This window comes from Xenopus laevis, chromosome 4L (genome assembly GCF_017654675.1).
Source record: "Xenopus laevis strain J_2021 chromosome 4L, Xenopus_laevis_v10.1, whole genome shotgun sequence".
In the NCBI taxonomy this organism is placed as follows: Eukaryota; Metazoa; Chordata; class Amphibia; order Anura; family Pipidae; genus Xenopus; species Xenopus laevis.
The window spans coordinates 129,042,256-129,069,648 of record NC_054377.1 but is presented as its reverse complement, the minus strand read 5'-3'; the positions used below and the strand labels follow the sequence as shown (position 1 = coordinate 129,069,648).

At 43.6% G+C, this 27,393-nt stretch overlaps 2 protein-coding genes across 5 annotated transcripts in view; one reads left to right on the top strand and one right to left on the bottom strand.

Moving 5' to 3' along the window:
- crbn.L (cereblon L homeolog) overlaps nucleotides 1-16,093 on the top strand; it is a 26,524-nt gene extending 10,431 nt beyond the window's left edge. For all 3 annotated transcript variants that reach the window (XM_018259005.2, XM_041590796.1, XM_018259006.2), the window contains exons 5-11: nucleotides 328-493; nucleotides 8,449-8,511; nucleotides 9,922-10,006; nucleotides 10,647-10,762; nucleotides 10,845-10,909; nucleotides 12,728-12,859; nucleotides 14,010-16,093. In XM_018259005.2, coding sequence (XP_018114494.1) covers nucleotides 328-493; nucleotides 8,449-8,511; nucleotides 9,922-10,006; nucleotides 10,647-10,762; nucleotides 10,845-10,909; nucleotides 12,728-12,859; nucleotides 14,010-14,196 — 814 coding nt within the window. In that variant the 3' untranslated portion in view covers nucleotides 14,197-16,093. The remainder of the gene's footprint in view (nucleotides 1-327; nucleotides 494-8,448; nucleotides 8,512-9,921; nucleotides 10,007-10,646; nucleotides 10,763-10,844; nucleotides 10,910-12,727; nucleotides 12,860-14,009) is intronic.
- trnt1.L (tRNA nucleotidyl transferase, CCA-adding, 1 L homeolog) lies at nucleotides 16,090-27,393 on the bottom strand. Of its 2 annotated transcripts, none has more exon segments than NM_001096379.1 (7): nucleotides 16,090-16,628; nucleotides 16,884-17,137; nucleotides 18,694-18,887; nucleotides 20,389-20,515; nucleotides 22,594-22,732; nucleotides 23,667-23,860; nucleotides 27,210-27,393. In NM_001096379.1, coding segments are annotated over 7 exon segments (1,260 nt in total). In that variant the 5' UTR covers nucleotides 27,313-27,393; the 3' UTR covers nucleotides 16,090-16,379.

The window sequence follows — 27,393 nt, the reverse complement described above, 5'->3', positions numbered from 1 at the left end:
TGTGGATAACTCACAATTCGAATTTGAGAGGTTTGACCCTAAAAAAAATTTGAACATTTGAGTTTTCAACTCGACCCTTAATAATTCTGTCCCTAGGTATTTCGCCCTTCGCTCAGTTTGGAGCCACAGCTTAAATTAACATTACTGTATAAAGTGTATGTGAGTCATAAACATACACCAGCTATGTAAGTGCGTTACAGCAGTGCAGCCTTTAAATGAGATTGTAGTTGGTTTAAAAAGTGTTCTCGTCCATTTAGAATGGGAACCTTTTAGGATAATGAATACACTTATTAGTATTAATATTGGTTATTTTTTGTTTTATTCCAGGATTCAGCTGGCTCGGGTGCAGATCCTTCCAGAGAAGGTTTTACCCTGTCCCATGACTTCTCTTCAGTTGGATTCTCAGAGTCGGCATCTGCTTATCCCGGCCAACAAGCCAGCGAGCAGCCGCAGCCCACACAGCAAATGCCAGTGGCTGCACAAGTACCGCAGGGTATAGTTCCATCTCTTTTGTTTGTAGCATTAGAGACTCTTATAAGACTTGCTGGTAACTGAAGTTGTAAATTAAACAGCTACTCCATGTTTGGTCCTTGCGAGGTAGATCATTAGATCTACCACCTCTCATCACTCTTTGTTGCGACTGTTTTGTTAAAAGAAGCCCATTAATTAACAGTTGTCACAGAATGGGTTGTCAAAAATGAACCCACTTCCACTTGGAGTGTCATACATGTCCAGCAGTCAGGCCGTGCATTGGAATTAACCAGACTGCCCACCCAAATATGGACCTGTAAGACCCCCATCCACATTACCCTCACTTCCCGCATTAACTGTTCCTTGTAGTTCCTCCAGAATCATAGAGCTGAGCTCCAGCATTGTCAGCCAACATCTTTGTCCAGGAACATGGGCACTGGCATAGGAGCAAAGGTTGGCTTCAAGTAACCATGTGCATGCTCACTGATCTGGTTGCTAGGGTCCAAATTACCCTAGCAACCATGCATTGATTTGAATAAGAGACTGGAATTTGAATAGGCTAAGCCTGAATATAAAGAGGAGTAATACAAAGTAGCAATAACAATACATTTGTAGCCTTACAGAGCATTTGTTTGTTTTTTTTTGTGAAAGAGTCATAAGAAGAAGGCAAATAATTCAAAACTATAAAAAAAAAATAATTAGGACCAATTCTAGGAAATCTGAATTGAATTGGTCCTAATTATTTTTTTTTTATAGTTTTGAATTATTTGCCTTCTTCTTATGACTCTTTCACAAAAAAAAACATTTTATAACATACTAAAAAGTTAAAGGGGTGGTTCACCTTTAAGTTAACTTTTAGTATGTTGTAGATTTGCCAATTCCAAGCAACTTTTCAATTGGTCTTCATTATTTATTTTATTTAGTTTTTTTCCGTCTTATTCTTTCCAGATTTGAAATGGGGGTCACTGACCCAATCTAAAAACAAATGGTCTGTAAGGCTACACATTTATTGGTCTTGCTTCTTTTTACTCCTCTTTCTATGCAGATCCTCTCCTATTTATATTCCAGTCTCTTATTCAAGTCAATGCGTGGTTGCTAGGGTTATTTGGATCCTAGCAACCAGATTGCTGAGATGGCAAAGTGAAGAGCTGCCGAATAAAAGAGAGATTTTTGTACTTACCGTTAAATCTTTTTCTCTTGTCCTATATTGGGGGACACAGGCACCCTGGGGATGAAGATCCTGCAGCTGGAGATGGACACTATGTTGCAAAATAAGACTCCTCCTCCTGCTCTGGGCTTCATCCCCTGCCTCCTCCTACAATCCTCAGTTTCAACCGAAGAAGGAGCAAAGCAGCCCAAAACAGAAGAGAAATCAAAAATAACACCCTCGGAACTAAACATTAGAAAAATGAAGAACCAACAAGAATGGAAAAAAACATCACGGTAACCGTGAAAAAGAGTGTCAGAATAGGGAGGGAAAGCCTGTGTCCCCCAATATAGGACAAGAGAAAAAGATTTAACGGTAAGTACAAAAATCTCTCTTTCTCTTGCCTAATTGGGGGACACAGGCACCCTGGGGACGTCCCAAAGCTCCCAAAAGGGTGGGACACTGTATGGTAGGTGTCTAGCTAACCACAGCACTGAGCACCTTCCTCCCAAAGGCAGCGGCGGCTGAAGCACGTGCGTGGAGCCTGTAAAAGCGAGTGAAGGTATGAAGGGATGCCCATGTGGCCGCTTTACAGATCTGCTCCTCTGAAGCTTGGTGACGGAAAGCCCACGAAGTGCTGAGGGAGCGAGCGGAGTGAGCCCTAACCTTGATCGGAGGATCCTTCCCCTTGACAGCGTAGGCTCTGGAAATGACAGACCGGATCCACTTGGCTAAGGTCGTCTTGGCGGCCTTGGTGCCCCTTTTGGGGCCATCAGGGAGAATGAAGAGCGCATCTGTCCGTCGAACATGCTCTGTGGCTGTCAGATAGAATGAAACAGCTCGAACAACGTCCAGAGTGTGGAGCTTGTGCTCAATCGGGCCTTTGGGATTCGGACCCAATGAAGGGACAACAATGTCCTGGTTCAAGTGGAATGCAGATACCACCTTAGGTAAAAGTCTGGAGTAGGTCGAAGCACTACCTTGTCCATGTGAACAACGGTGAAGGGCGATTTGCAGGAGAGAGCCGCAAGCTCAGAAACTCTCCTAGCGGACGTGATTGCCAGCAGAAACAACACCGTCTCGGTGAGTGTGGATAGAGGGAGCTGTGCAAGTGGTTCGAAGGGTTCCTCTTGCAAGGCTGAGAGCACCAAATTGAGGTCCCACGGGGGCACCGGGCAGCGATACGGAGGGATGATACGAGTCGCCCCTTGTAGAAAAGTTTGGATTTTTGGGTTAAGGGCCAGCTTGCATTGCAGGAGAATAGACAAGGCCGAAACCAGCACCTTGAGGGAGCTGAGGGCTAAGCCTTTCGAAAGACCTTCCTGCAAGAAGGAGAGGACCTCCTTGACGCTCGCCTTTTGAGGATTAACAGCTCCGTGCTCACATCAAGATATGAAGGTTCACCATACGCGGTGGTAGATTTTAGCTGAGACAGGCTGTCGTGCTCGCAGCATGGTGGGAATCGCCTCTGGGGGTGCTCCCGAATCCCGTAGAATCAAGGCCTCAAGAGCCACGCCGTTAAAGCCCAGAGATGATAACTCGGGTGGACAACCGGACCCTGAGTGAGGAGGTCTGTCCGTTGAGGAAGATGGAAGGGTCCGTCCGCGGCCATGGCGATGAGATCTGCAAACCAGGCCCTGCGGGGCCAGAAGGGTGCCACCAAGATGGTCTGGGTTCCCTCACTTTTTATCTTTTTGATCACCTTTGGGAGGAGTGCCAGAGGGGGGAAGATGTAAACTCTGGAGAAGCTCCACGGAATCACTAGGGCGTCTACCGCGTGAGCCAGGGGGTCGAGGCACCTGGAGACGAAGGACGGAACCTGCCGGTTGGTCCTGGACGCCATGAGGTCGATGTCTGGCAGGCCCCACCTTGCCACAATGAGTCGGAACACGTCGTGGTGGAGGCTCCATTCCCCGTGATCGATCGTTTCCCCGCTCAGGTAGTCTGCCAACCAATTGTCCACCCCGGGTATGTGGACCGCCGAGATGGCGGGGACTTTGTTCTCTGCCCAAGTTAGAATCTCCTGAGCTTCCCTGAGGGCCGCGAGACTTCTGGTGCCGCCTTGATGGTTTATGGAGGCTACAGCCGTCACGTTGTCGGACTGGATTCTCACGGGGTGACCCTGGAGTACTGTCGCCGTGTGTTCCAGGGAGTAGCGTATCGCTCTGAGCTCCAGAAGGTTGATGGGTAGCCTCTGTTCCTCCAGAGTCCATAGACCTTGTACAGTGGTTTGGTCTATGACGCCTCCCCACCCGCGAAGACTGGCATCTGTGGTGAGAACCTTCCAGTGATGGGGGGGAAAGGGTTTTCCCCCCATCGTCCGAAGTGGTTGAAGCCACCATGGAGAGAGAGAAGTACTCGACTTGGAATGGAGATCTTGCGATCGAGGTTGCCTCGGTCCCTGCGCTGGTGCAGAAGGATGGTGTGTTGAAGTGGTCTGGTGTGGGATTGAGCATACGGGATGGCCGGGAAGGATGCCACCATCGTGCCCAAAGTCTGCATCGCTGATCGAAGGGTAACCTTGTTGGATCCCATGAGAGATCTGATCCGAGTCTGGAGGGTCCGGACCTTGTCCTGCGGTAGAAATGCTCTCCCCTATCTGGAGTCCAGTATCAGGCCGAGGTACTGTATTGATTGAGTCGGGTGGAGGTTCGACTTGTTGGAGTTGATCGTCCAGCCCAGAGATGTCAGGGTCTGGAGAACTTGAGCTGTGTGCAGACGAGCCAGAGAGGCGGACTGACCCTTGACGAGTAGATCGTCTAAATAGGGAATAACGGTGATGCCTTTGAGTCTGAGTTCCTCCAATGCTGCCGCCATGACTTCGGAGAAGGTGCGTGGAGCTGACGAGAGGCCGAATGGCAGAGCCACGAACTGCCAATGATTGCCGTCCACAAAGAATCTGAGGAAGCTGTGATGAGCTGGGTGCATAGGTATATGAAGATATGCGTCCTTGATGTCTATGACTGTCATGAAATCGTTCTCTTCCATGGAGGCAAGTACTGATGGTATTGACTCCATTTTGAAATGGCACCGTTAGACGAACGGGTTGAGATCCTTCAGGTCTAGGACAGGTCTGAGAGAGCCGTCTTTTTTGGGAACCATGAAGAGGTTGGAATAGTAACCCCTTCCTCCGGAGTGTGGTGGGACAGGTTGAATGGTGCCCTCCGCGGCCAGGTCTTGTATGACGGAAAGGAATTTGGTTCTGTCGGGAGCCTTGGCCGGCAGTCTGGATACGAAAAATCTGTGAGGGGGCGTGTGAGAAAAGTCTATCAAAAGTCCTTGGGAGACCACCCGAAGGACCCACTGATCCCGAATTTTGTTGTGCCAAACCTCTCGAAAGGATTTGAGTCGGCCTCCTAAGGGTATCCCTTCGGGAGGGGGCACACCTTCATGCTGTGTGGGGTTTGTCTTGTGAGGGCTTGGAGGAAGACTGGGAGGAAGACTTGGAGGAAGACCAGGGCTGTCTTTGTTTGCCCTGAAAGCGGGAGCGAAGTTAGAGGTGGACTTGTCGGATTGTGTCTTTGACCTTTGTCCTTGCCTGAAAGGTCGAAAAAAGGGTCTCCTTCTGAAGGGAGGTCGCTTGGGTCGTGTTTGTGGGAGAAGGGTGCTCTTGCCTAATTGGGGGACACAGGCACCCTGGGGACGTCCCAAAGCTCCCAAAAGGGTGGGACACTGTATGGTAGGTGTCTAGCTAACCACAGCACTGAGCACCTTCCTCCCAAAGGCAGCGGCGGCTGAAGCACGTGCGTGGAGCCTGTAAAAGCGAGTGAAGGTATGAAGGGATGCCCATGTGGCCGCTTTACAGATCTGCTCCTCTGAAGCTTGGTGACGGAAAGCCCACGAAGTGCTGAGGGAGCGAGCGGAGTGAGCCCTAACCTTGATCGGAGGATCCTTCCCCTTGACAGCGTAGGCTCTGGAAATGACAGACCGGATCCACTTGGCTAAGGTCGTGTTTGTGGGAGAAGGGTGCTCTTGCCCCCAGTAGCCTGAGAGATGATCTTATCCAGTTCAGCCCCAAAAAGTAGTTAACCTTGGAAGGGTATGCTGACTGGGGAACGTTTGGATGTTAGGTCGGCGGACCATGACTTTAACCATAAAAATCGGTGAGCGGCTACAGATTGAGCTGAAGCTTGAGCAACCATCAGAGCTGCGTCTAGTGCTGCTTCACCAATGTATGTAGTGGCGACTGCTATTTGGGAGAGCATATCGTCAGTAGTTGGGTCTTCAGATCCGATGAGTTGTGCCACCTGTTCCACCCAGACCTCCATAGCCTTTGACACCCAGGCGATAGCAAAGATGGGTCAGAAGGCTGACACAGACGCGGTGAAGGAGGATTTGCAGAAACCTTCTAGACGATTGTCTATGGGGTCTTTGAATGCAGCCGCGTCGGCAACCGGAATGGTGGTATTCCTGGATAATCTGGAAACCGGAGGATCGACTGCTGGAAGTGAAGACCAGAGTTCAATGCATTCTTTAGGAAAGGGATAAGTCCGGGTGAATCTTTTGGAAAGCTGTACCCTGTGAGCAGGGTTTTTCCATTGCGACTTTGTCTATGTCAGGATCAGGGTGGTCCTGATCGGAGTCGTCAGCTGATAGGACTTGACCTTCCTCATAGGAGGGAGAGAGGATTTCCCCAGGGGAGTCCGGAGGAGAGGGTGCGAGACGTTTTGACGACCCTGTGCGGTGATGAGACTGTGAAGGTTGAGATAAAAGCTCAAGAACCTTGTCAAAGGTCTCTGGGATGCGGGCCAAATGTTGGAGCCTGCAAGTGAGAGGGATATGGGCCTAAGGAGTTCAGGATCCGAAGTAGTAGCTGTAGGTAGTGGCAGTAAATCGGATTTTCTGCAGGCCCCACAGAATGAATCAGCCGAGGCTGAAGTAAATTTGGGTTTATAATTTGAACAGGCTAGAAGGAAACCTGTGTGTGAGTTTGAGCTGAGGACTTGTTGGTCCTGGGCCCTTCTGCCTTGTTAGCCATTGTGCTCCTTATCAGAGAAAATGGTAGGAAGGTTAGACAGAAAAACCCTTTTTTTTTTTTTTTTTTTTTTTATGAGGCAGGGGAGTCGGCCTGCTGTAAGCCTAAGCAAGGTTATAGCCGTGAGGAAATCTCCTTGGCGAAGGTGAGCCTGCGGAGATAACAAGCATAGGTATGATGGCAGCCCTGTGGGTCCATGTACCCTAAAATGCAGTACACATAACATGCAGTATGTACAGTCATTGAACAAGATGTTCTGGTACCAAACTAGCCAGATATCTGAGGCATAATATATCTAATCTTTATTATGTGTGTATAGATGTATGATAACTTGCCTGATGGCGCTATAGAACAGCCTGGGAGGGTGGGTTCTCCCTTCTGTAAGCTTTAAAAGTACCCAGGCATGAGGGTAGGTAGTGTAAGAGCAGGTCGTTCCTATGAGAGTTCTGAAAGAGCGGAAAGGAAAGAAAAAACATCCGATGTGTAGCAAACCTGCTCAGAGGCTGTCTTGGAAGACAGAGCCGAATATAGAGCCTGCGCGTAGTGTTGCGTCTGGCGGGGATGCGAAGGGCGGGAGGATGAGAGGTGGAACGCATGTGCGTGTCACCAGAGAAGTCGCGTGCCCATGGCGCCGTGCAGGGAAGGATAGGCGGAAGTAGAAGCGAAGGGCGTGTGGAACGCATAAGCGTTTCACCAGGGAAAATGGCGCAGAGTGTGCTGAGGGGTGCGCGTAAGTGAGAGGGTGACCAAGGGAATAAAATACCATGAGGTACTCACCTAGGGACAAACGCCAGCTGATCCGTGCCCTGTGGAAAATGACCCCTGTAAACAACAGACACACATATAAATATATATATGCACAGCAGTGAAATATATATGTATATGAGTGCTATTATACACCCAGGTGGGTGTATACCGCTGATGCAGACCTCCGTAGAGCGGGAAAACAGCGCAGGGGGTGAGGAGCAAGCCTGCAGACCTCCGGAGAGCGGGAAGGCTAAAGGGCAGGTATGTTGCAGCTGGAGAGGCTCTTGATTAAATCAGTGGCCCCTGAGTGTGGCATGATCTTAGACCTGGGGCCCTGATCAGTGCTCCAGCCACTTAGCAGAAAAAACGGTGTCTTCTCCTTCTGAGGACACTAAAAGAAACTGAGGATTGTAGGAGGAGGCAGGGGATGAAGCCCAGAGCAGGAGGAGGAGTCTTATTTTGCAACATAGTGTCCATCTCCAGCTGCAGGATCTTCATCCCCAGGGTGCCTGTGTCCCCCAATTAGGCAAGAGAAAAGCTAAATAACTCAAAAACCACAAATGATAAAAAAGGAAAACCGATTGCAAATTGTCTCAGAATATCAGTCTCTACATCAGGGATCCCCAACCTTTTGAACCCGTGAGCAACATTCAGAAGAAAAAGGAGTTGGGGAGCAACACAAGCATAATAAATGTTCCTGGGGTCCCAAATAAGTGCTGTGATTGACCATTTGGTACCACCCTATGTGGATTGTCAATATATATTGAGGCTCTGTTTGACAGTACATCTGGTTTTTATGCAACTAAAACTTGCCTCCAAGCCTGGAATTCAAAAATTAGCACCTGCTTTGAGGCCACTGGGAGCAACATCTGAGGGGTTGGAGAGCAACATGTTGCTCACGAGCTACTGGTTGGGGATCACTGCTCTACATCATACTAAAAGTTAAGTCCAAGGTGAACAACCCATTTAACTCAAAACATCTTGAACTTGAACCATACTTTTAACCATTCTGGAGCAACCAGAACTAGGAATATTCCTCGACTGATTTTTAAACTTTCTATTATTTAAATATAAAGCTTCTATGTATGTGTGTATCATGTTTCCACAGAGGAAGTTCCTGGGTGCCAGTCTGACCTCATGGCCTTCCTGGCTGTACGCTCTGTATGACGCAGTAAGTGTCCCACAAATAAGCTTTGTTTTCACATTACAAAGGCAGTGGGAAGTGTGTTTAGTTCAGTGTACACGTGTAATGAGAGTGCGAGGTCAGCAGTGTGAGTGTGCAGTGTTTAAGCTATGGAAATGTATTAAAACGAGTTATTACATTGAGGGATGCACAAATCCAGGATTTGGCCTTTTGCAAATTAGGATTCAGTTCAGGCGGGCAGAAGGATTCGGCTGAATCCGATTCCTTCTGCCCACCCGAACTGAATCCTAATTTGCATATGAAATTAGGGGCGGGGAGGGAAATCGAGTGACTTTTCGGCACAAAACAAGGAAGTAAGAAATGTTTTCCCCTTTCCACCCCTAATTTGCATGTGCAAATTAGGGTTCAGTATTCGGCCGAATCTTTCGCAAAGGATCCTGGGTTCGCCGAATTCAAAATAGTGGATTTGGTGCATCCCTATTTACATTAAAGGAATTGTTAAGTATAAAAATAAAAACTGGGTAAATAGATAGGCTGTGCAAAATAAAAAATGTATCTAATATATTTAGTTAGGCAAAAATGTAATGTATAAAGCTCACTTTATACAGTTATGTACCAAGTGCCCCCCCTTAAAGTCATTGACTAAAGGTGGCCATACACGGAGAGATCCGCACGTTTGGCAATGTCGCCAAACAAGCGGATCTCTCCCCGATATGCCCAACTTGAGGTGGGCAATATCGGGCTGATCCGATCGTGGGCCCTAGGGCCCAACGATCGGATCCTAACGATGGCTAAAGGACGTTCGGTTTGCGCGACCGCATCAACGAACAGATGCGGCCGCGATCCGATGGGATTTTTAGTCCTGTTCGACATCTGGCGGACTTTCGGCCAGATATCGATCGGGGAAGCCCGTCGGAGGGCCCCATACACTGCCGACTCGGTATGTCGGCAGCTTTTATCGGCCCGTGTATGGCCACCTTAACTCAGTGTTAGAGAGCTGAAAAGCAGGAAGTAGTGTTCTGGCTATTATGTTAGACATCCAGTCACTCCAGCCTTTATACATTACATTTTTGCCTAACTAACTATATTAGAAACATTTTTTATTTTGCGCAGCCTATCTATTTACCCAGTTTTTATTTTTACACTGAACAATTCCTTTTAGCATGTTTTCTGATGGGATGAATACTTAGGGTTGGCTGCAGTGATTGGAATACATCACTGCATGTCTTTTAACTCAGTTCTGGCAGGAGTTGTGTGGTTGGTTTGTGAGTTCTGTACTTCAGTTGCTAGTGAGAAAGACGACAATGTTTGGACACAAAGTAGCTTAGTAAGGAATAAATCTGCATATTTTATGCAATTTGCATGTTGTCAGGTAGTTGCTGTGAGATGATTTTGTGCGCTGCCTGCAAGTAAAAGCAAATTTGTGTCATGCATCAGGATTCCCTTATGGAACGAGTGAAACTACAGCTGCACGAGTGGGATGAGAATCTGCGGGATGATTCCCTGCCAGCAAATCCGATTGGTAAGATCGCATCTCTTTGTTACTCTAACTCCCCCTTATCATCTGTGCATTCTGTCTAAGCAGCCCCCATATGCCATTGTCCTGATCTAACTCATAGTTTCATTTGATTACTTTTTTTTTTTTTGTTCTTCAGTCCATTCAGGTGTTTAAACTGTGCCACCATTGGGCATGTTGTAGTACATACATACATACATACATACATACATACATACATAGGTGCAGATTTGTGCCTGTGTCAGTTAGTGGTAGGGACGCACCAACTCCACGATTCAGTTTGGGATTTGGCCAGGATTCGGCCTTTTTCAGCAGGATCCGGATTTAGCCAAATCTCTCTGGCCGAACCCGAATTTGCATATGCAAATTCGTGGTGGGGAGGGAAATCGCATGACTTTTTTCACAAAACGAAGTAAAAAAATGTTTCCCCCCTTCCCATCCCTAATTTGCATATGCAAATTAGGATTCGGTTCGGTATTTGGCTGGATCTTTTGCGAAGGATAGTGGATTCGTTGCATCCCTAGTTAGTTGGTTCTAAAAAGCTATGTTATTTTTTCTATATAAATGTCTAAACATACACTGTCCTATGCGCTGTTCCCTCATCCCATGGTTTATTTCTCGTCATCTTCCCTCTTTCTCTTTACAGATTTCTCTTACCGGGTTGCAGCCTGCCTCCCTATCGATGATGCGTTACGTATCCAGCTCTTGCAGATTGGAAACGCCATACAGCGCCTGCGTTGCGAGCTTGACATCATGAGCAAAGTAATACCCTCCCCCTTTGACTTGAGATTCTGTACTTGTGTTCTGCTTGTACTAATCTGAGTGAACTTCTCTTATTGTATAGTGTACGTCGCTGTGTTGTAAGCACTGTCCTGACACAGAGATCACCACAAAGAACGAGATCTTCAGGTGAGGCCAGTGAAAAATGAATTTGTGGCAGCAAAATTATAGGGGCAGATTTATCTAGGGCTGAATTGAAAATTCAAATTTTCTTATGGTCAAATTTAACTAGGGAGTTATTCAAATTCGATTCAAGTTTTTTAAAAAAAAATTCTAATTTGATTTTTGACATTCGTCATACTCTGGCCCTTTAAGAACTCAAATTCGACTATTCGCCACCTAAATCCTGACAAATTGCTGTTTAAGTCAATGGGAGAGGTCCAGGGATCAATTTGGAATTGTTTGCAGCCTTCCTGACATCAAGGGGCCCATTTACTTAGCTCGAGTTGAGGAATAGAATAAAAAAAACGTAGAATTTCGAATTTTTTTGGCTACTTCGACCATCGAATTGGCTACTACGACTTTGAATCGAGTGATTCGAACTAAAAATCGTTTGAATATTCGACCATTCGATAGTCGAAGTACTGTCTCTTTAAAAAAAAAAACTTTGACCCCCTACTTCGCCACCTAAAACCTACCGAGGTGCAATGTTAGCCTATGGGGAAGGTCCCCATAGGCTTTCTAACAATTTTTTGGTTGACGAAAAATCGTTCAATCGATGGATTAAAATTTTCTGTTCGATCGAACTATTTGCGATAAATCCTTTGACTTCGATATTCGAAGGATTTACATTCGGCAGTCGAATATCGAGGTTTAATTAACCCTCGATATTCGACCATATGTAAATCTGTCCCCAGGTTTTTGAAATTCAATTTGAGTTGATTTAATTCAACCAAGTTTAAAAAATTCAATTTTATTATTACATTTCGATTGGTCGAATTTCTAATTTACAGGGAGTTTAAAAAAAAACCTCAAGAATTCGAAATTCGACCCTTGATAAATGTGCCTCCCGGTGTCTAGTTATGTTGTGAATGTGATACAGTATCTAGTAGAATTAAGTCAAATGCAACTGGTCATTGAGTTTTTCTTGAAAACGATCACTACTCATCTAAGTGGTTTCTTCAGCCTTCTTCTGAAGAAGCCACTTGGATGAGCGGTGAAACGTTTTCAAGAAAAAGGGCCTTATTTATCAAAACTCAAATGTTTGAGTATTTATATAAAAAAATCTGACCAAACGAATCCACAATTGGACCATATATATATATATATATATATATATATATATGGCACAATTTAAACGGATCAAGGACAAACTTGATAAAATCTAGCAAAAATCCAATTTAAACAATTTTTTCTGGAGTTTTTCCTCAGAATCGTTTTTTTTTTTTTTTCTGTCTTCTTCCCCGAAAAGCCCAAATTTCTGCTCGAAAAGTCTGAAATAGTTAGCTTTTTGGGCTAATTTCAGTGTAGACCACAGAAACTTTCATATAGGATAGGGACCTCTCCCATTGACTGAGATGCCATATGTTTCGATTCTGACTTTTTCCATCATTAGGGTATAATGAATCTTGAAAAAAAAAATTTCCACTAAAAATTCTATATTTTCTAAATTCTAAATTTTGTAGTAAAAAAAAAAACTTGAATTTTTGGCATTCTGACTTTAATAAATAACCTCCAAAATGTCCAGTTGCCATTGACTTATTTCTACTAGATACTGTATATCAATAATCTGGATAAATAAGAATCTTCATAGACATTGTGAATGTGATATTAAAACCAGGTCCCTTATATGGGTTCATATTTGGGGAATAGCAGTTCTATATGCCCCTTTAGTGGAGAGCAGATAGCAGGATTGGGAGGGCTTGGTTTTTAATTTTCTGGGCTGCATCAAGAAGATGATTTCCAGCGCACATACACAGGTCATAACCCGATTCTATTTATCTGTAGTTTATCACTTTGTGGTCCGATGGCTGCATATGTGAATCCTCACGGTTATGTTCATGAGACTCTGACTGTCTACAAAGCTTTTAATCTGAGCTTGGTGGGTCGTCCTTCTACAGAGAGCAGCTGGTTCCCTGGGTGAGTATGACGACAGCTGTCACTTTATTCACTAGAAACCTCTGTATTCTACTTATATGGAATCCTTTTCCTCTGCCTTTATCTTGACCCAATGACAACAGTAAGGCCAAACAAAAACAACAAACCAAAACTTTAACAGTGATCATATCTGGCACATATCTATGGTCATTCTCTAAATATACACGTCCATACTTCCGTATAAGTAACTGTATTATGACTATCCAAGCTTGTGGTCAAAATAAAGTCCACTTGACTGTCACATAGTCTTATAATCTGATATTCCAGATGTCTGCCCATGTGGGTCCAGCATTAGAGCTGCAGATGACAGGTTTCTGTGCTTGACATGGTAACAAATGAAAAGAAACATTCTGTAACTTGAATCCCATTTCCTTAAAGGAAAAGTAAACCCCTTGTTAAAAAAAAAACCCTACCCTACATAGAACCCCCTCCCTCCCAGCTGCTACCCCAGGCAAATCCCCAAACTTTTTACTTACCCCCTCGGTGCAGATTCATGGCATCGGAGTTCACGGCAGCCATCGTCTTTATTGGGAAGTAAGTTCCGTATCGGTGCATGCATAGTTGGAGCAGTGTTCGGGTTTTTGTCAACTGCACATGCGCCGAAAGTCACGAAAATTGCTGAAGCGCCAGAAGAAGATGGCTGCTGTGAACTCAGATGCCATGAATCTGCACCAAGGGGTAAGTAAAAAGTTAGGGGCATTTGCCCAGGTTAGCAGCTAGCTAGGGTTTTTTTTTAATAAGGGGTTTACTTCTCCTTTAAATATCCAGTATCTTCTTGCTCTTTTTTTCTTTCCCTTTGTGTAACAGAACATCCTGTCCTCTGTCTCTTACCTAACAGGCTGACCTTTTTGTTATTTTTGTTATTTCCCTGTAATTGCTTCATTAGTTCTGTTTCTGCAGTATATGCAAAGTGCTTCTTTATGCTTTCCCATGATGCCCCGCACTTTCTGGCTTCGGCGAGATCAATGTAACTTGTCACAGAATTCCGTTACTCACTGCAATGGCCTTTTGTTTTCGATTATAGATTTTTCTTTTTATTCTCTGATTTCCTCTATCACCATTATTTGGCATGCCCTTTCTGTCCTCCCTGTTTTACTTGCTGTATTTATTATTGAATATCTCTGCACTGCAGGTTTGCCTGGACAATTGCACAATGTAGGGTCTGTGGAAGTCACATGGGATGGAAATTCACTGCAGTGCGGAAAGACCTGTCACCTCAGAAGTTTTGGGGCTTGACCCGTTCAGCTTTGCAGCCTCGGATCCCTGAGCCAGATGAAGGTGAAGAGGGACACGATCACTCCCCAATTCTCTGTCTGTGAATCCTAAATCAGGGACTACGTTATCACTGCTCTGCTTTTTCTCTCGTCTAGCCAACAAATGCCCTTAGCTCTGCACAAGACAGATGCTCTGCAGGTGTGGGGTTCTGCATGTGTCCCAGCATGTGAGATCATATTGCTGATATAAAAAGGTACCTGTCCTGTAATTTAGCCCTTTGTATGTAAGTATGGAGATGGGCTGTCACATTATGCCTTTCCAATTAGGAATGTTCTCTCTGTGCATTGCTGGTATCAAAATGTTTTCTTCCCATAGAACAAAACCTTTGTATCCCATTAGAGATACGGCCCTTCTTTACAGTTCCTGAATGTTGTGGAAAGGTCTGTTTCTTCGCACTATTATCAACAAAACCACCATATTGAGATCTAATCAAAATTAGCCAAAACGAATGTAACACCTAGGATTTTTTAATGATTTTTGGGTCCAAAAATTATTTTTGTAATATATTTAATTTTTTTTAGTCTCCAAAAAAAAGAATAATGTTCCCTAACCCCTCTTATCATATGGATACTACACGATATAATTCACTCGGTGCTCCTCTCTGCCAGTCAGATTTTGGCTTTAGTGTATTGGCAGCTGCAGAGCTTTAAATTTCTCTTTTACCCAATTGGTATTGCAGGAGCCATGCACTGAATCTAAGGGGTGGTAGATTAAGGAGCTAGTGTATGAAGATATTTAGAAAAAAGTCATTACCAATCAATCAGCAATAAGTTTTGTCTACAGTCTAATTCAGTTTTGAAAAGTAAAGCAAATCCTTTGCACCTATGTTCCTATCTCAGCCGTTAAAACATATGGAGAACAGCCAGGGAAACTCATACGATTGTTTAATGAACAATCAGACAGCGAGGCAGGTCAGAGGACTTTTTAGGTTAATAGGTCCTAAGCTAGGAGGTTGCCCATCAAATGCATTTAAGGGTAGAACTCCACGAGCGATTTCAGCACGATCCGACATGCTGAGCAAAAATGCAGACGTCAAGTCGGATGTGATGGAAATGCCGGTTGAAGTCGCATCGTTCATCTGACACGACTGTCGGATGCAGACACAGCGTGCAGCTTCTGCATCAGACAGTCGCGTCAGACGAACATTACGACACCATCCAACATTGCTATTGCTTACCTTATTTCTGTTGCATCCGACCGGACGCCTGCGTTTTGGCACATCGCTTCGGATCGGGCCGAAATCGCCCATGGAGTTCTACCCTAAAGGCTCTTACATACGAGCGGTTTTACCTGTGCTCCGCTTTCTTCCGTTCAGCCGCAGGAGTAAACGCACTAAATTATTGTCAATGGGACTGTACTTACATAGCTGCATGTAAGCGCCAAACGCAGGTTGAGATGCAGTATATTGCATTTTACCAGCGCTCGGCGCTTACATGCGTCTGTGAGTACAGCCCCATTGACAATAACTCAGTGCGTTTACTCCTGCGCTCCCCTGCGGCTGAACAGAAGAAAGCACAACGCAGGGGAGTGCAGGTAAAACCACTCGTATGTAAGAGCCCTTAAAGCAGCAAACTTGTTCAGGAAATTAATAGCACAATTTTATTTTTTTTTGCACCAGGAATCATTGAAAATGTAGGAGTTACAAACATGTGACTTTCCAATTTGATATCTGTAAACAGAAAACCTCTATTCATTAAAGGAGTGTAAAAATAATAAAGCAGCTCCCCAGTGTGGTAACAGGAAGAAGTGCACAGATAGAAGCAGAACTTTCTTGTCCTTCCCTTAAACCACTCGCTGGGGCATCAGTGTGGAACCTGCTTTCTTTGTACTCGCTCTTTTCTCTGTTAATTGAGAAGTGAATATTGCACTGCAAAAAAAATGTTAATGTCTAGAGCAAAGTAATAAATAGAACTTTAAATGAGAAGTTATAAAACCTGTGAAGTAATAAGCGCCTCTCTGTCTTTATTCATTTCTCTCCAAGTGACTGCTGTACCCATCTCCAACATTTTTGGTTGAACTTAGAAATGCCAAACTCTTGGGAGGCACTAGGAGGTTCTGTCCATGCCTGCGCATTCCATCATTTTTAAATCAAATCATAAACCTCACTCCCTAGCAAGCATCCCAGTGCTGTAGCCATGCGGCAGCTCCTTAGTTGTTCTTCTCAGACACTAGATTGGCTTCTCCGTGACAAGAACAAATTCCTACATTGTCTCTTAATGTTGGAGATTCACTCATGCCCAACTCTGTTCAGAAGCTCTTCTTTGCTAGCTTGATAACCGCTTTCCTTCCAGTGTTCCCGCAATTCCTGAAGAATTCGACCAATATCTTTGCCAGACGAGATACCCATACGCCGCAAATCATGGCCGCTGACTGGAAAGCGGGGTAACGTCCAGGCCTCCATCTCTCGAAAAAACTGCTCCTCGCCCTGGTACTTTAGGAGCTCGCATATCTTCCTGTGTGCATCTGGCTCACGTGACTGAAAGGCAGAAAGAGATTGTTGTGATGGAACAAGATGTGAATAGGCATATTTTATAGTTTTAGGCTACAAGAAAGCGGGACCAGTCGTGGGTACACAATTATAGTGTTAAGCGCTTCGCACTACCTGCATGAGACACTGGCTAAATATCATGTTACAAATAGAGCAACATATTAAAATGAATTCTTACTGATTAAGACAACTAAAGAAATCACGCAATATCTTGACGATTTGTAAAATGTTTGTAGCACTTACATCAACCACATAATCCTTAAAAGGCTTGAGGGGTGCTTCATCTGTTCGTTCAGCTGTCAACTCTTTGCGTTGTTGTAGCAAAAACAAGGCCAAATTTTTCTCCTCCTTGGATATCTTTAGCCTTAGGTCCAGTTTTTGCACATGATCCATGTTAGACAACAAAGCAGTCAGGAGAGTCATCGGTTTTGGAGACATTCGGTGACTGTGTTCACAGACTCTGGCAAATTCCTCCAGGTTTCCATCTTCGGGTAAACCTAGAGGCACACAAACATTTTGAGCATTTTGCAAGCCCCCCCCTTCCCTTTTTTTCTTCCTAAAAATATGGTACCATAAAAAAAGATATCACCTCTATTGTACGTAAAAACAGTAAATTATATTTTCACACATATATTTCTTACATGAAAATGTGCTTCTGTACATTTCCACACCACAATGGCATGAAAATCAAAACAAAAATTCAAACAAACAAAGGAAGATGATTAGAGGCTATTTTGGATATTTTGATGGCAGGCAAAAAACACAAATTACTTTAGCCTGAATAATATCTCCGGATCTGATATCAGCCCTAATTTAAAGGCCTTTAATTAAAGGCACTAAGTTTGCCCAGTAGCAGTAACCCATAGCAACCAATAAGATGTTTGCTTTTAAAGGAATTGTTCAGTGTAAAAATAAAAACTGGGTAAATAGACAGGCTGTGCAAAATAAAAAAAATGTTTCTAATATAGTTAGTTAGGCAAAAATGTAATGTATAAAGGCTGGAGTGACAGGATGTCTAACATAATAGACAGAACACTACTTCCTGCTTTTCAGCTCTCTTGGTTTCCACTGATTGGTTACCAGGCAGTAACCAATCGGTGACTTGAGGGGGGGGGCATGTGCCATAACTGTTGCTTTTGAATCTGAGTTGAATGCTGAGGATCAATTGCAAACTCACTGAACAGTTATGTCCCATGTGCCCCCCCTTCAAGTCACTGACTAACTCAGAGTTAGAGAGCTGAAAAGCAGGAAGTTGTGTTCTGTTCTGTTAGACATCCAGTCACTCCAGCCTTTATACATTACATTTTTGCCTGGATAACTAGTATGTGCAAAATAAAAAAATGTTTCTAATATATTTACCCAGTTTTTATTTTTACACTGAACTGTCCCTTTAAAGGAGACCTGGCACCCAGACATAAAAAGTTGTATTATAAAATTGTTTCATATTAAACATGAAACTCATATTCTTTTTTTATGAAAACATCCATACCAGTAATAAACTCATTTAAAACTCTTTGCTGTCAATCATATATTTCCTGCCACTCCTCTTAGGCATAGAGGCGGGGCAGGGAATTACTTTCCATTCTGCACTCCCTAGACGTCACTGCGCTCCTTACATTCCTCCTCCATCTGTAATATCTAATTTTGTAGTCGTTGCATGAGAATGGGCATCAGTTCCCCCATTTTGGTACATAAACAAGATTTTGGCATGATCTAAAGCTTTCTTCAATAACTGACTGTGTCCACAAAATAGCTGCTGCCTGCTTGATGGGGTTGTGATTTCCAAGACTAAAAGAAACAAGATTGAAATAATTTATGTAGTGTGAGTAAAGTTAATTTTGCTTGAGTAACATCATAAAATGGTATTTGGAATTCTTTTTTTAGGGTGAAAGGTCTTCTTCAAACCAGGTGGCCAGTAAATGTCACCTGTTGCTTTGGGATTCTGCTCCTGGGCAAACATAGTAACTTTTATTACCCCCAACAAAGCTTATAGTGACACATCAGAGCTGCACTATAATTTCTGTTGCTGCCTGCCTTACTCTGCAATACTCACCTACATGCGGTGCCACTCCTAGCTCATAGATAATCTGGATCAGATGTTTGACGTGATTTCCTTCTAGGATTTTCTTTAGTTCTACCCAGATGCGTTCTCCAGAGATGCCCCTCAGTCCAGATGCATTTTCTCTAATTGCATCCAGTGTGCCCAATGTATGAGCACTAGTCCGCTCTGAAATCCTTCCATAGAACCTTAATTAACAAACAAAAAGTGAAATTGATGTGTGGGAAAATGAAGATGGAGCCATGAGACCCTTATTTTTTTTCTCTAAATGCATATATCGTAAAGCTCTTTCAGTGAATAGGAGTCTGCTCAGGGTTGGAATGGGGGGCTTGGGGCCCACCGGTTCTGCTGCCCCAGGGCCCCACTTCAGCCTCCCCGCATGCGTTTTGTGCCGGATTTGTGTGCACCACTTCCTCCAGAGGGGTCTGGTCCACAGGCGCAGACTCTGTCATCTTTGCGAAGTCAGGGAGCCAACCTGTGTGGGGGACAACAGGAGCACCCCTTCAGCGCCGCACCTCCCCTAGTCCCGGGCACTGATTGGCTGAAGAAAACAATGAAACATTGCAGGGAACCTGGTTACCATGGAACTCACTCTATTGTACGCTTTGCCGCTGAAAGTTTATAATGAGCTGGGAAGGCTCGGCCTGCTCTGTGCAATAGTGTCTGCTCTTGGCCCAGCACCTCTCTACTTTCCTCTTCCCCCGCCTTTTTCACTCACTCTCTGCTTCTTTTTAATCACTTGTTAAAAACTTTTACGTAGTTGGCGCCACAGGAACGCAGCGCACATGCGCAAGATTATCAGCGACCTCCCGACAGAGGGTGGTCGCCGGCATTAAAAAGCGGATCTGTTTTTTTTTTACCGGTGTCCCGTCGGCCCAGTCCAACCCTGAGTCTGCTGCTTCTGTTACTATAGGTAAGTAGCATATCAGGTTGCATATTATTATCGGCAGTACAATGCTTCACCATTTCCAACCGCCTAATATGGCTTGTAATAGATCAACACTGCCACTAAGACTGGTGACCAAAGTAACTATAAATAGCTTTTGCCAGAAAATATAAATAATCCTGCTTTGTTCTAGAAAAATATTCTCAGATGAAACTAAGATCAACATGTACCAAAATGATGGGAAGAAAAGGGAAGGGAGGGCTCATGCTCCAAAGCAGATGCCATCATCTGTGAAACATGGTGGATACAGTGTTATGGCTAGGGTATGTATGGCTGCCAGTAGAACTGGATCACTATTTTTTATTGAGAATATAACCGCTTATAAGCAGCAGAATGAACTCTGAAGTGTACAGGCCCATATTATCTGCTCACATGCAGCCAGATTCTGCAAAAAGAATAGAACAGTGCATCATGGTACAATGGTCGGAAACATACTGCAACAGCAACCCAAGAATTTTTGAAGGCAATAAAGTGCTATATTCTTCAATGGCTGACCTCAACCCACCTGTGTATGCATTTGCATTGCTAAAGACAAAACTAAAAGCAGACCAACAATAGTATTATAATTACGACTGTCAAATTACATCTGATTTCCTGAAAACTGGGGGTAGCATGCCTGGAACACAGCTACCATAACATGCTGGCAACCAAATGACAAAAATCATTTCACTGCGTAGTTCACATTTAGCAAAGCACTGACTGTTCAGAAACATTAATAGTATTGAATTAGAAGCACTTCTTACCTAAGATAGCGCAATATCCTCAGATAATCTTCCTGAATTCGCTGTGATGGATCCCCCACAAACCTAACACAACGTTTCTTCAAATCTTCATACCCATTGAAATAATCATAGAGGGTCCCATCAAACCCTGAGAGAGAGGAACAGTGACAAAAGAAGTTTGGGTGCAAGGCTAACAAAGGACATGCCGCATATTTTGTTTAAAGAGGTGGTTCACTTTTACATTAACTAAGTAGAACGTTAAGTTTTTTCTTCTTTAGAGTATATTAATTTAGATATAGAAGAATTGTGCTTAAAAAAGTAGTGTTTCGGCTGATTTATTGAATATTTCTGCAAAAACCTTAATAATTCCTCCCTTCCACTTCCTGCTCCCTGAATTCCCAGGCTGTGCAGGGGGAGCCGGCGACTCTCGGGTCACTGCACTGTAGGACAGGAACCAATCAGCAGCTAGCAGGACCTGACAGGGAACTGAAGCCTGTCTGTGCTTGTGTGACTGCAGGGCTGTGATTGGCTGTCCCCTTCCTACTGTGCTTCTGGCAGGGACCATTAGGACATGCCCACCCCTCATTTGAAACACAGACAGGGACCAGAGAAAATCTATAGGGAGCTCTAATAAAGGGGCTATTTTTAAAGATAATATTCATTTTTAGCACCATGTAAAAGCAACACCATATATTACTTATATTTGCTTACAAAATTAGGGTTTTTTCATTTATCCTATATGTTTCCTTTAAAGTATCTGCCTCTTCCCAGCTTTCAAATGGGGGTCACTGACCCCATTTAAAAAAACAAATGCTCTTAAATAGTGATGTGCGGATCAAGAAAAACTTGACCCGATCCCGCCCGCAGTCAACCCAAACCCGCCTTCTCCACTCTAGACCCACGCCAACCCGCCTACAAAAGGGTCAGGCGCACGCCTAAAAAACTTGAAGCAGGTAGCTGGCAGTGTAAGGTCAGGGGTGGGGAGAGCAGTCAGAAGAGATAAACCCCAACCCACCCACGACCTGCAAATGGTGTGCCAAGGTCGGTCCGAACCCGCCCAACCTGTTGGTATAGGGCCGTCCCGCACATCACTACTCAGTAAGGCTACAAATGTATTGTTATTGCTACTTTTTATGACTTGTCTTTCTATTAAGGTCCTCTCCTTTTCATATTCCAGTCTCTTATTCAAATCAGTGTATGGTTGCTAGGGTAATTTGGACCCTAGCAACCAGATTGCTGAAATTGTTACCTGCTGAATAACTCAAGATAAAATAAAACAAATGTAATTTAATTGCAAAGCGTCTCAGAATATCACTCTCTACATCATACTAAAAGTTAATTTAAAAGTGAGCAGTTGTAGTTGTATGACTGCACAGCTCTTCACATATCTATAATAAATGAAAGGAAGTAGCTATTTCTCTAACACAAAAAGTTTACAGACCTGAACCATGGCACTGAAAGAAGCCCATGTCTTTATAACTGGGAGGGGTATATGTAGTGCTGGTGCATAGTACACTTCTATAGTGCTAGCTAATAAACCACATTGAGGAGATTAATGTTTTTGTGTATGTGCTGTTAAAGGATAAGTAAACCTTTAAAATAACTGAATGTAAAACTGACAGGGGTGCTATTCTAAGCACATTTGTAATTTACATTCTTTATTTATTGTCTTTTAATTACAAGATATTAAGGGATACATGTACTGCTAATATGAATTCATTTTTTGTCCAACAGCGCCACTTGCTGGTCAGTTTCTGACCGGTCTCACCACCAAGTAGTCAAGAAAGTTGTCAGGAGAAAGAGGCTGCTCTGACGTTGTTCTGCTTAGGAAACATTTAAGAACAATTTCTATTTTTTTTTCTAACCAGAAGAACATCAGAGCAGCCTCTTTCTTTCTCTTAAAAACTTCCTTGACTACTTGGTGGTCAGACTTGGTGGAAAATGACCAGCAGGTGGAGCTGTTGGAACAAAATTAATTATATATATATATATATCTCAATATCTTGGAATTAAAGGAAAATAAATAATGAATGTAAATTGTAAAAGTTCTTAGAATAGCACCCTCATCAATTTTACATTCCCTTATTTTAAAGTTTTACTTATCCTTTAAAAGGCATAAACAAGAGGTTGCTGACCAGTGTTTAGTGACAATGGTTTCCAAGTATTCTTATAGTCTGATTTTTGTTTAAAAGGTTTTTTTTGTACAGCCATTGTGCAGTATATTACCCAAAAACATGGAATTAATGGTCAGGTCTCGCCGTTCTGCATCGGTCTCCCAGTCTGTAGTGAATTCCACTTCAGCGTGTCGACCATCTGTGTGCAAATCCACCCGCAGAGTAGTGATCTCAAAATTCTGCTCATTAATCTGAAGGGAAAGAAAAGTTTCTACATAACCAAAAACCAATATAAATACAAGTTGTACACAAATGCATTTCCTGTCTCATACCTGCACTGGTTTTCAGAGTGTTCAGCTGTTAAAGGGGTTGTTCACCTTTGAACTAACTTTTAGTATGATGTAGAGAGTGATACTCTGAAATGATTTAAAATTGGTTTTAATTTTTTTGTGGTTTTTGAATTATTTACCTTTTTATTCAGCACTACTCCAGTTTGAAATGTTAGAAATCTGGTTGCTAGGGTCCAAATTACCCTAGTAACCCTGCACTGGTTTGAATAAGAAACTGGAATATGATCAGGGAGGGGCCTGGGCAGTAATGAAAAGTAGCAATAACTTATGTGTAGCCTTACAGAGCCTTTGTTTTTTAGATGGGGTCAGTGACCACCATTTGAAAGCTGGAAAGAAGAAAAAGGCAAATATTTCAGAAAATGAAGGCCCATTGAAAAAATGCTTTTTATAGAATTAGCCATTCTATAACAAACTAAAATGTACCTTCAAAGTGAACTACCCCTTTAATAAAACACACGGATCGCTGGTTTGCTGAATACAATGGGAGACCAGTGAAGGGCACTCATACAAAACCGATATACAGGCAAAATATTAGGGATGCACCTAATCCACTATTTTAAATTCGGCCGAATACCGAATCCTAATTTGCATATGCAAATTAGGGGTGGGAAGGGGAAAACATTTTTTACTTCCTAGTTTTGTGACAAAAAGTCACGCAATTTCCTTCCCCGCCCCTAATTTGCATATGCAAATTCGGATTTGGTTCGGCCGGGTATCCGAATTCTGCTGATAAAGGCTGATCCTGGATTCGTTGCATCCCTACAAAATATACAGAAAAATAGATATGCCTGTTATTTATTTTGGTCTGTGTTTATTTCAGACCAATGTAGCTCACCCTGGCAGTCACTGTGCCGTGCTTCTCGCCTTTATTATTGATCATCCGGACTCCTTCCTTGATAAACATGTCCTTCATCTGGTCTGGAGTTGCTGTTGTGGCAAAATCCACATCGTGCGGTTGTTTTCCAGAGAGCAAATCTCTTACAGCACCTCCTGCTATACGGAGCTCATAGCGGTCTTTAGCGAATATATCTAGAATACAGATGCGGCAGCGGGTTAGTTATATCTTCCAAGTAAAAACACTGGTCTACGGCCCAGTTTCCCAAGCCTGGATCTCCAAACGTTGCTGGATTACAACTCCCAGCATGCTCTTATCTTTGATTAGAGAGAGAGGTGCAATCCAGCAACATCTGGGGATCCAGGGTTAAGAGACGGGGATCTACAGATATGACAAAGTTATTGTATTTGTAATATTATAAGGTTTTTCACTTCTTTATACACACAACTTGATTGAGGACATGAAGTCTAGTTTGAAGTACTAAGAACAGTGTAGAGTAGGTAAATGCTAATGTATTGGCTAAATTGTCTTAGAGCTAGCAAACGTCTATCCCATGAATCAAAGTCCATAAAATTAGACATTTATTCAATTAACTTATTGAACCTACAGACCCCATGACAATCCACCTTACGCGTTTCGTACCCTCTTAATCATTATTATTAAAGTAGAAGGAAAGGTTAAAACTAAATAAAACTTTATCAGAAAGGTCTATATAAATACACCAGTAAACCCTCAAAGAAATGCTGCTCTGAGTCCTCTGTCAAAAGAAACACAGCATTTCTTTCCTTCTATTGTGTACACATGGACTTCTTTCATCTGAAACTTCCAGGGCTAGGGCTTGAGCATGCTCAGTTTGCTCCCCTCCCTGCTGTAATCTGAGCTCAGAGCTATAAGTGAGCAGGGCGAGACTCAGGCCGGAAGTAACGTCACACCAAGCTAATATGGCAGCTGCTATCCTAAACAAACAGCTTCTAGGGCTGTTTAATCGGGTACGGTAAAGCATTCTGTAGACTAAATAGTCCTATAGCTTGCACTATTGTGGCTAATCTATTGCTCCGGTAACTTTTCTTCTCCTTAAACTACCGGAGGGTACGAAACGCGCAAGTTGGATTGTCATGGGGTAGTATCTAAAACCGTTTTAATATGTTAATTGAATAAATATGGATTTTTATGGACTTTGAGTCATGGGAAACATTATTGCTAGCAGTAAGTAATTTGTGCCTTGGCAACTGAGGCAATATCCCGGTACTTTATTGCTCAATAAGGACTGGCACACAGATTCCCCCCAACTATTTGAATGTTTTAAATCAGCTTAGAGCCTTCCACTCACTGCGCTGGGACACTGCAGTGCAGTAAAGGAATATATTGTCACCATTTTCATTAACGTTTCCCAGGTGTTCAGTGATCTATTTAAATGAAGTGGAATGATGAGCTCTACACACACATATAAGGTTTGCTCCATCTCTATATACACTATATGGCCAGATATGTCTGGATACCTGCCTGTCAGTGATCTCATTCCTAAAATAAAGGGAATAAGTAGGTCCTCCCATTGCTGCTATAACAGTCTTTACTCTTCTGGGGAAGCTTTACGCTAGATACTGGAACACTGCTGGTGGCATTTGCTTTTACCCATATATAAGAGGTTGGGCACTGATGTTACATGATTGGGCCTGGCTTAGAATCAGGGCTCCAGTTCATCCCACAGGTGTTGAGTTGGGTTGAGGTCACAGCTCTGTACAGGCCTGTCATGTTCTTCACTTCCTACTAGTGATGTGCGGGCCAGCCCGATACCTGCGGGGTCAGGCGGGTTCGGGCCGACCTCGCACTCTTCTTCATGGGTGGTTGGTGTCAAAGGCCGACTTGTTACCGTCAAATGCCGACTTCCAGGTTCTTCTTTTATAGACGCTGTGCCTGCTCGCCCCTTTTGTGATGTCATCGGCGGGGCAGGTCTATAAAAGGAACCTGGAAGTGGGCTAAGGGAGGGTGGGTTAGGGTCGGGTGTGGGTCAGGGAAATCCCGACCCGAACATCACTACTTCCTACCTCAGCAAAGCACAAAGTAGGAAGAATGAAATGCCATGAAGGTAATTATACAAAGGGGTACTTCAGCCAGGGAAGGAAGGACAGAGGAAGCAGACCCAGGAGTGTAGAGGGCCAAATAAGGCCCTAATTAATGGGGTTGTTCACCTTTATCTGACCTTTAAGTATGTTATAGAATGGCTAATTCTAACTGGTCTTCATTTTTCTTATAGTTTTTTTTTTTAATTATTTGCCTTCTTCTTCTGACTCTTTCCAGCTCTCAAATGGGGTGACTGACCCCCATCTAAAAAAATCAAATGCCCTGTAAGGCTACACATGTATTGTTATTGCTACTTTTTATTACTCACCCTTCTCTCATTCAAATCAGTGTATGGTAGAGTCCTGCACAGGTCCATTTTTTGGAACCCGACCCGTACACGCATTCTTACCCGCAAATACCTTATCTGCAACCCGGACCCGCTAACCATCAAGAATCAGGAAGTGCTGTCATTGTAAACTGGAAGTGACATCATAGGAAGTAGGCGTGATCAGGAAAAAAAAGGAGTAAAAGTCGCAATTGAGAAGACCCGCGTCTATACCCTCACCTGGAACTTCAACCCGCAGGCTACCACGGGTTTTTGCGGGTAACCCGCGGGTACCTGACCCACTGCAGGACTCTAGTGAATGGTTGCTAGGGTAATTTGGACCATAGGAACCAGAATTTGAAACTAAAATTGCCAACTGGAAAGCTGCTAAATAACTAAAAAAAAATAAACACAAATAATAAATGGAAACCAACTGCAAATTGTCTCAGAATATCACGCTCTACATCATACTAAAAGTTAATTTAAAGGCGAACAACCCCTTTAATGAGCAATTACAATATATTTTGGTAAAATCAGTCAACCAAGCAATTTTTTGGGGGGTAGGGCCTAACTTGAATTTGCTGCGGGGCCCACTAACATCTAGTTACTCCACCTATTAATTTAGCATGATGTACACAGTGATCGTACTAGATATCCAGAACAGCCGCAAGGAATTCCTAGGAGAGGAGGCAGGACACTGGTGCTGACAAAAATGATACCCTGGGCCAGCGTATTTCATTTAAGGCTCAGAAGTCTGCGATTATGATCACCGGGTAGGGTTGCCATCTGGCCGGTATTTTACCGGCCTGGGAGGTAAAAATGATGGTTGATCCCAATGTTATTAATAGGGAAATAAGATAAATACATAGGAAGGCCGGTATTTTTTTTCCAGAAAAGGTGGCAACCCTACTATTCAATAAATATTGAATTATTTAGTGAATTATGTAATGTGCTACTACAACTCCCAGCTGCAAAGAAAGCAATAGGGACCTGTCTCAGGCCTGGACTGGGATTCAAACATTTTAAGTAGACAAACTGCCTCCCACCAGCCTATTAAATAGTGAGTGTCTGTGGCATCTTACAGCAGCCCCTCTGGCATTTGCCAGACTCCATAGAATGCCAGTCCAGGCCTGGGCACAAAACTCCCACAGACTCACTTGTCAGTTTCTTTAACCCGTCGGTAAACAAAGCGTTAAACTCATCAGATTGAAGCCTCATGGTGGAGAGGCGCCTGCTTAGTGTCCAGACTCTGCTCAGCATCTGAGGGCCCCAAACACCCGCTCCTGCATTACCCAGTGGTACAACCCGAGCTACAGACAGTCACACACACGCGCGTTTACT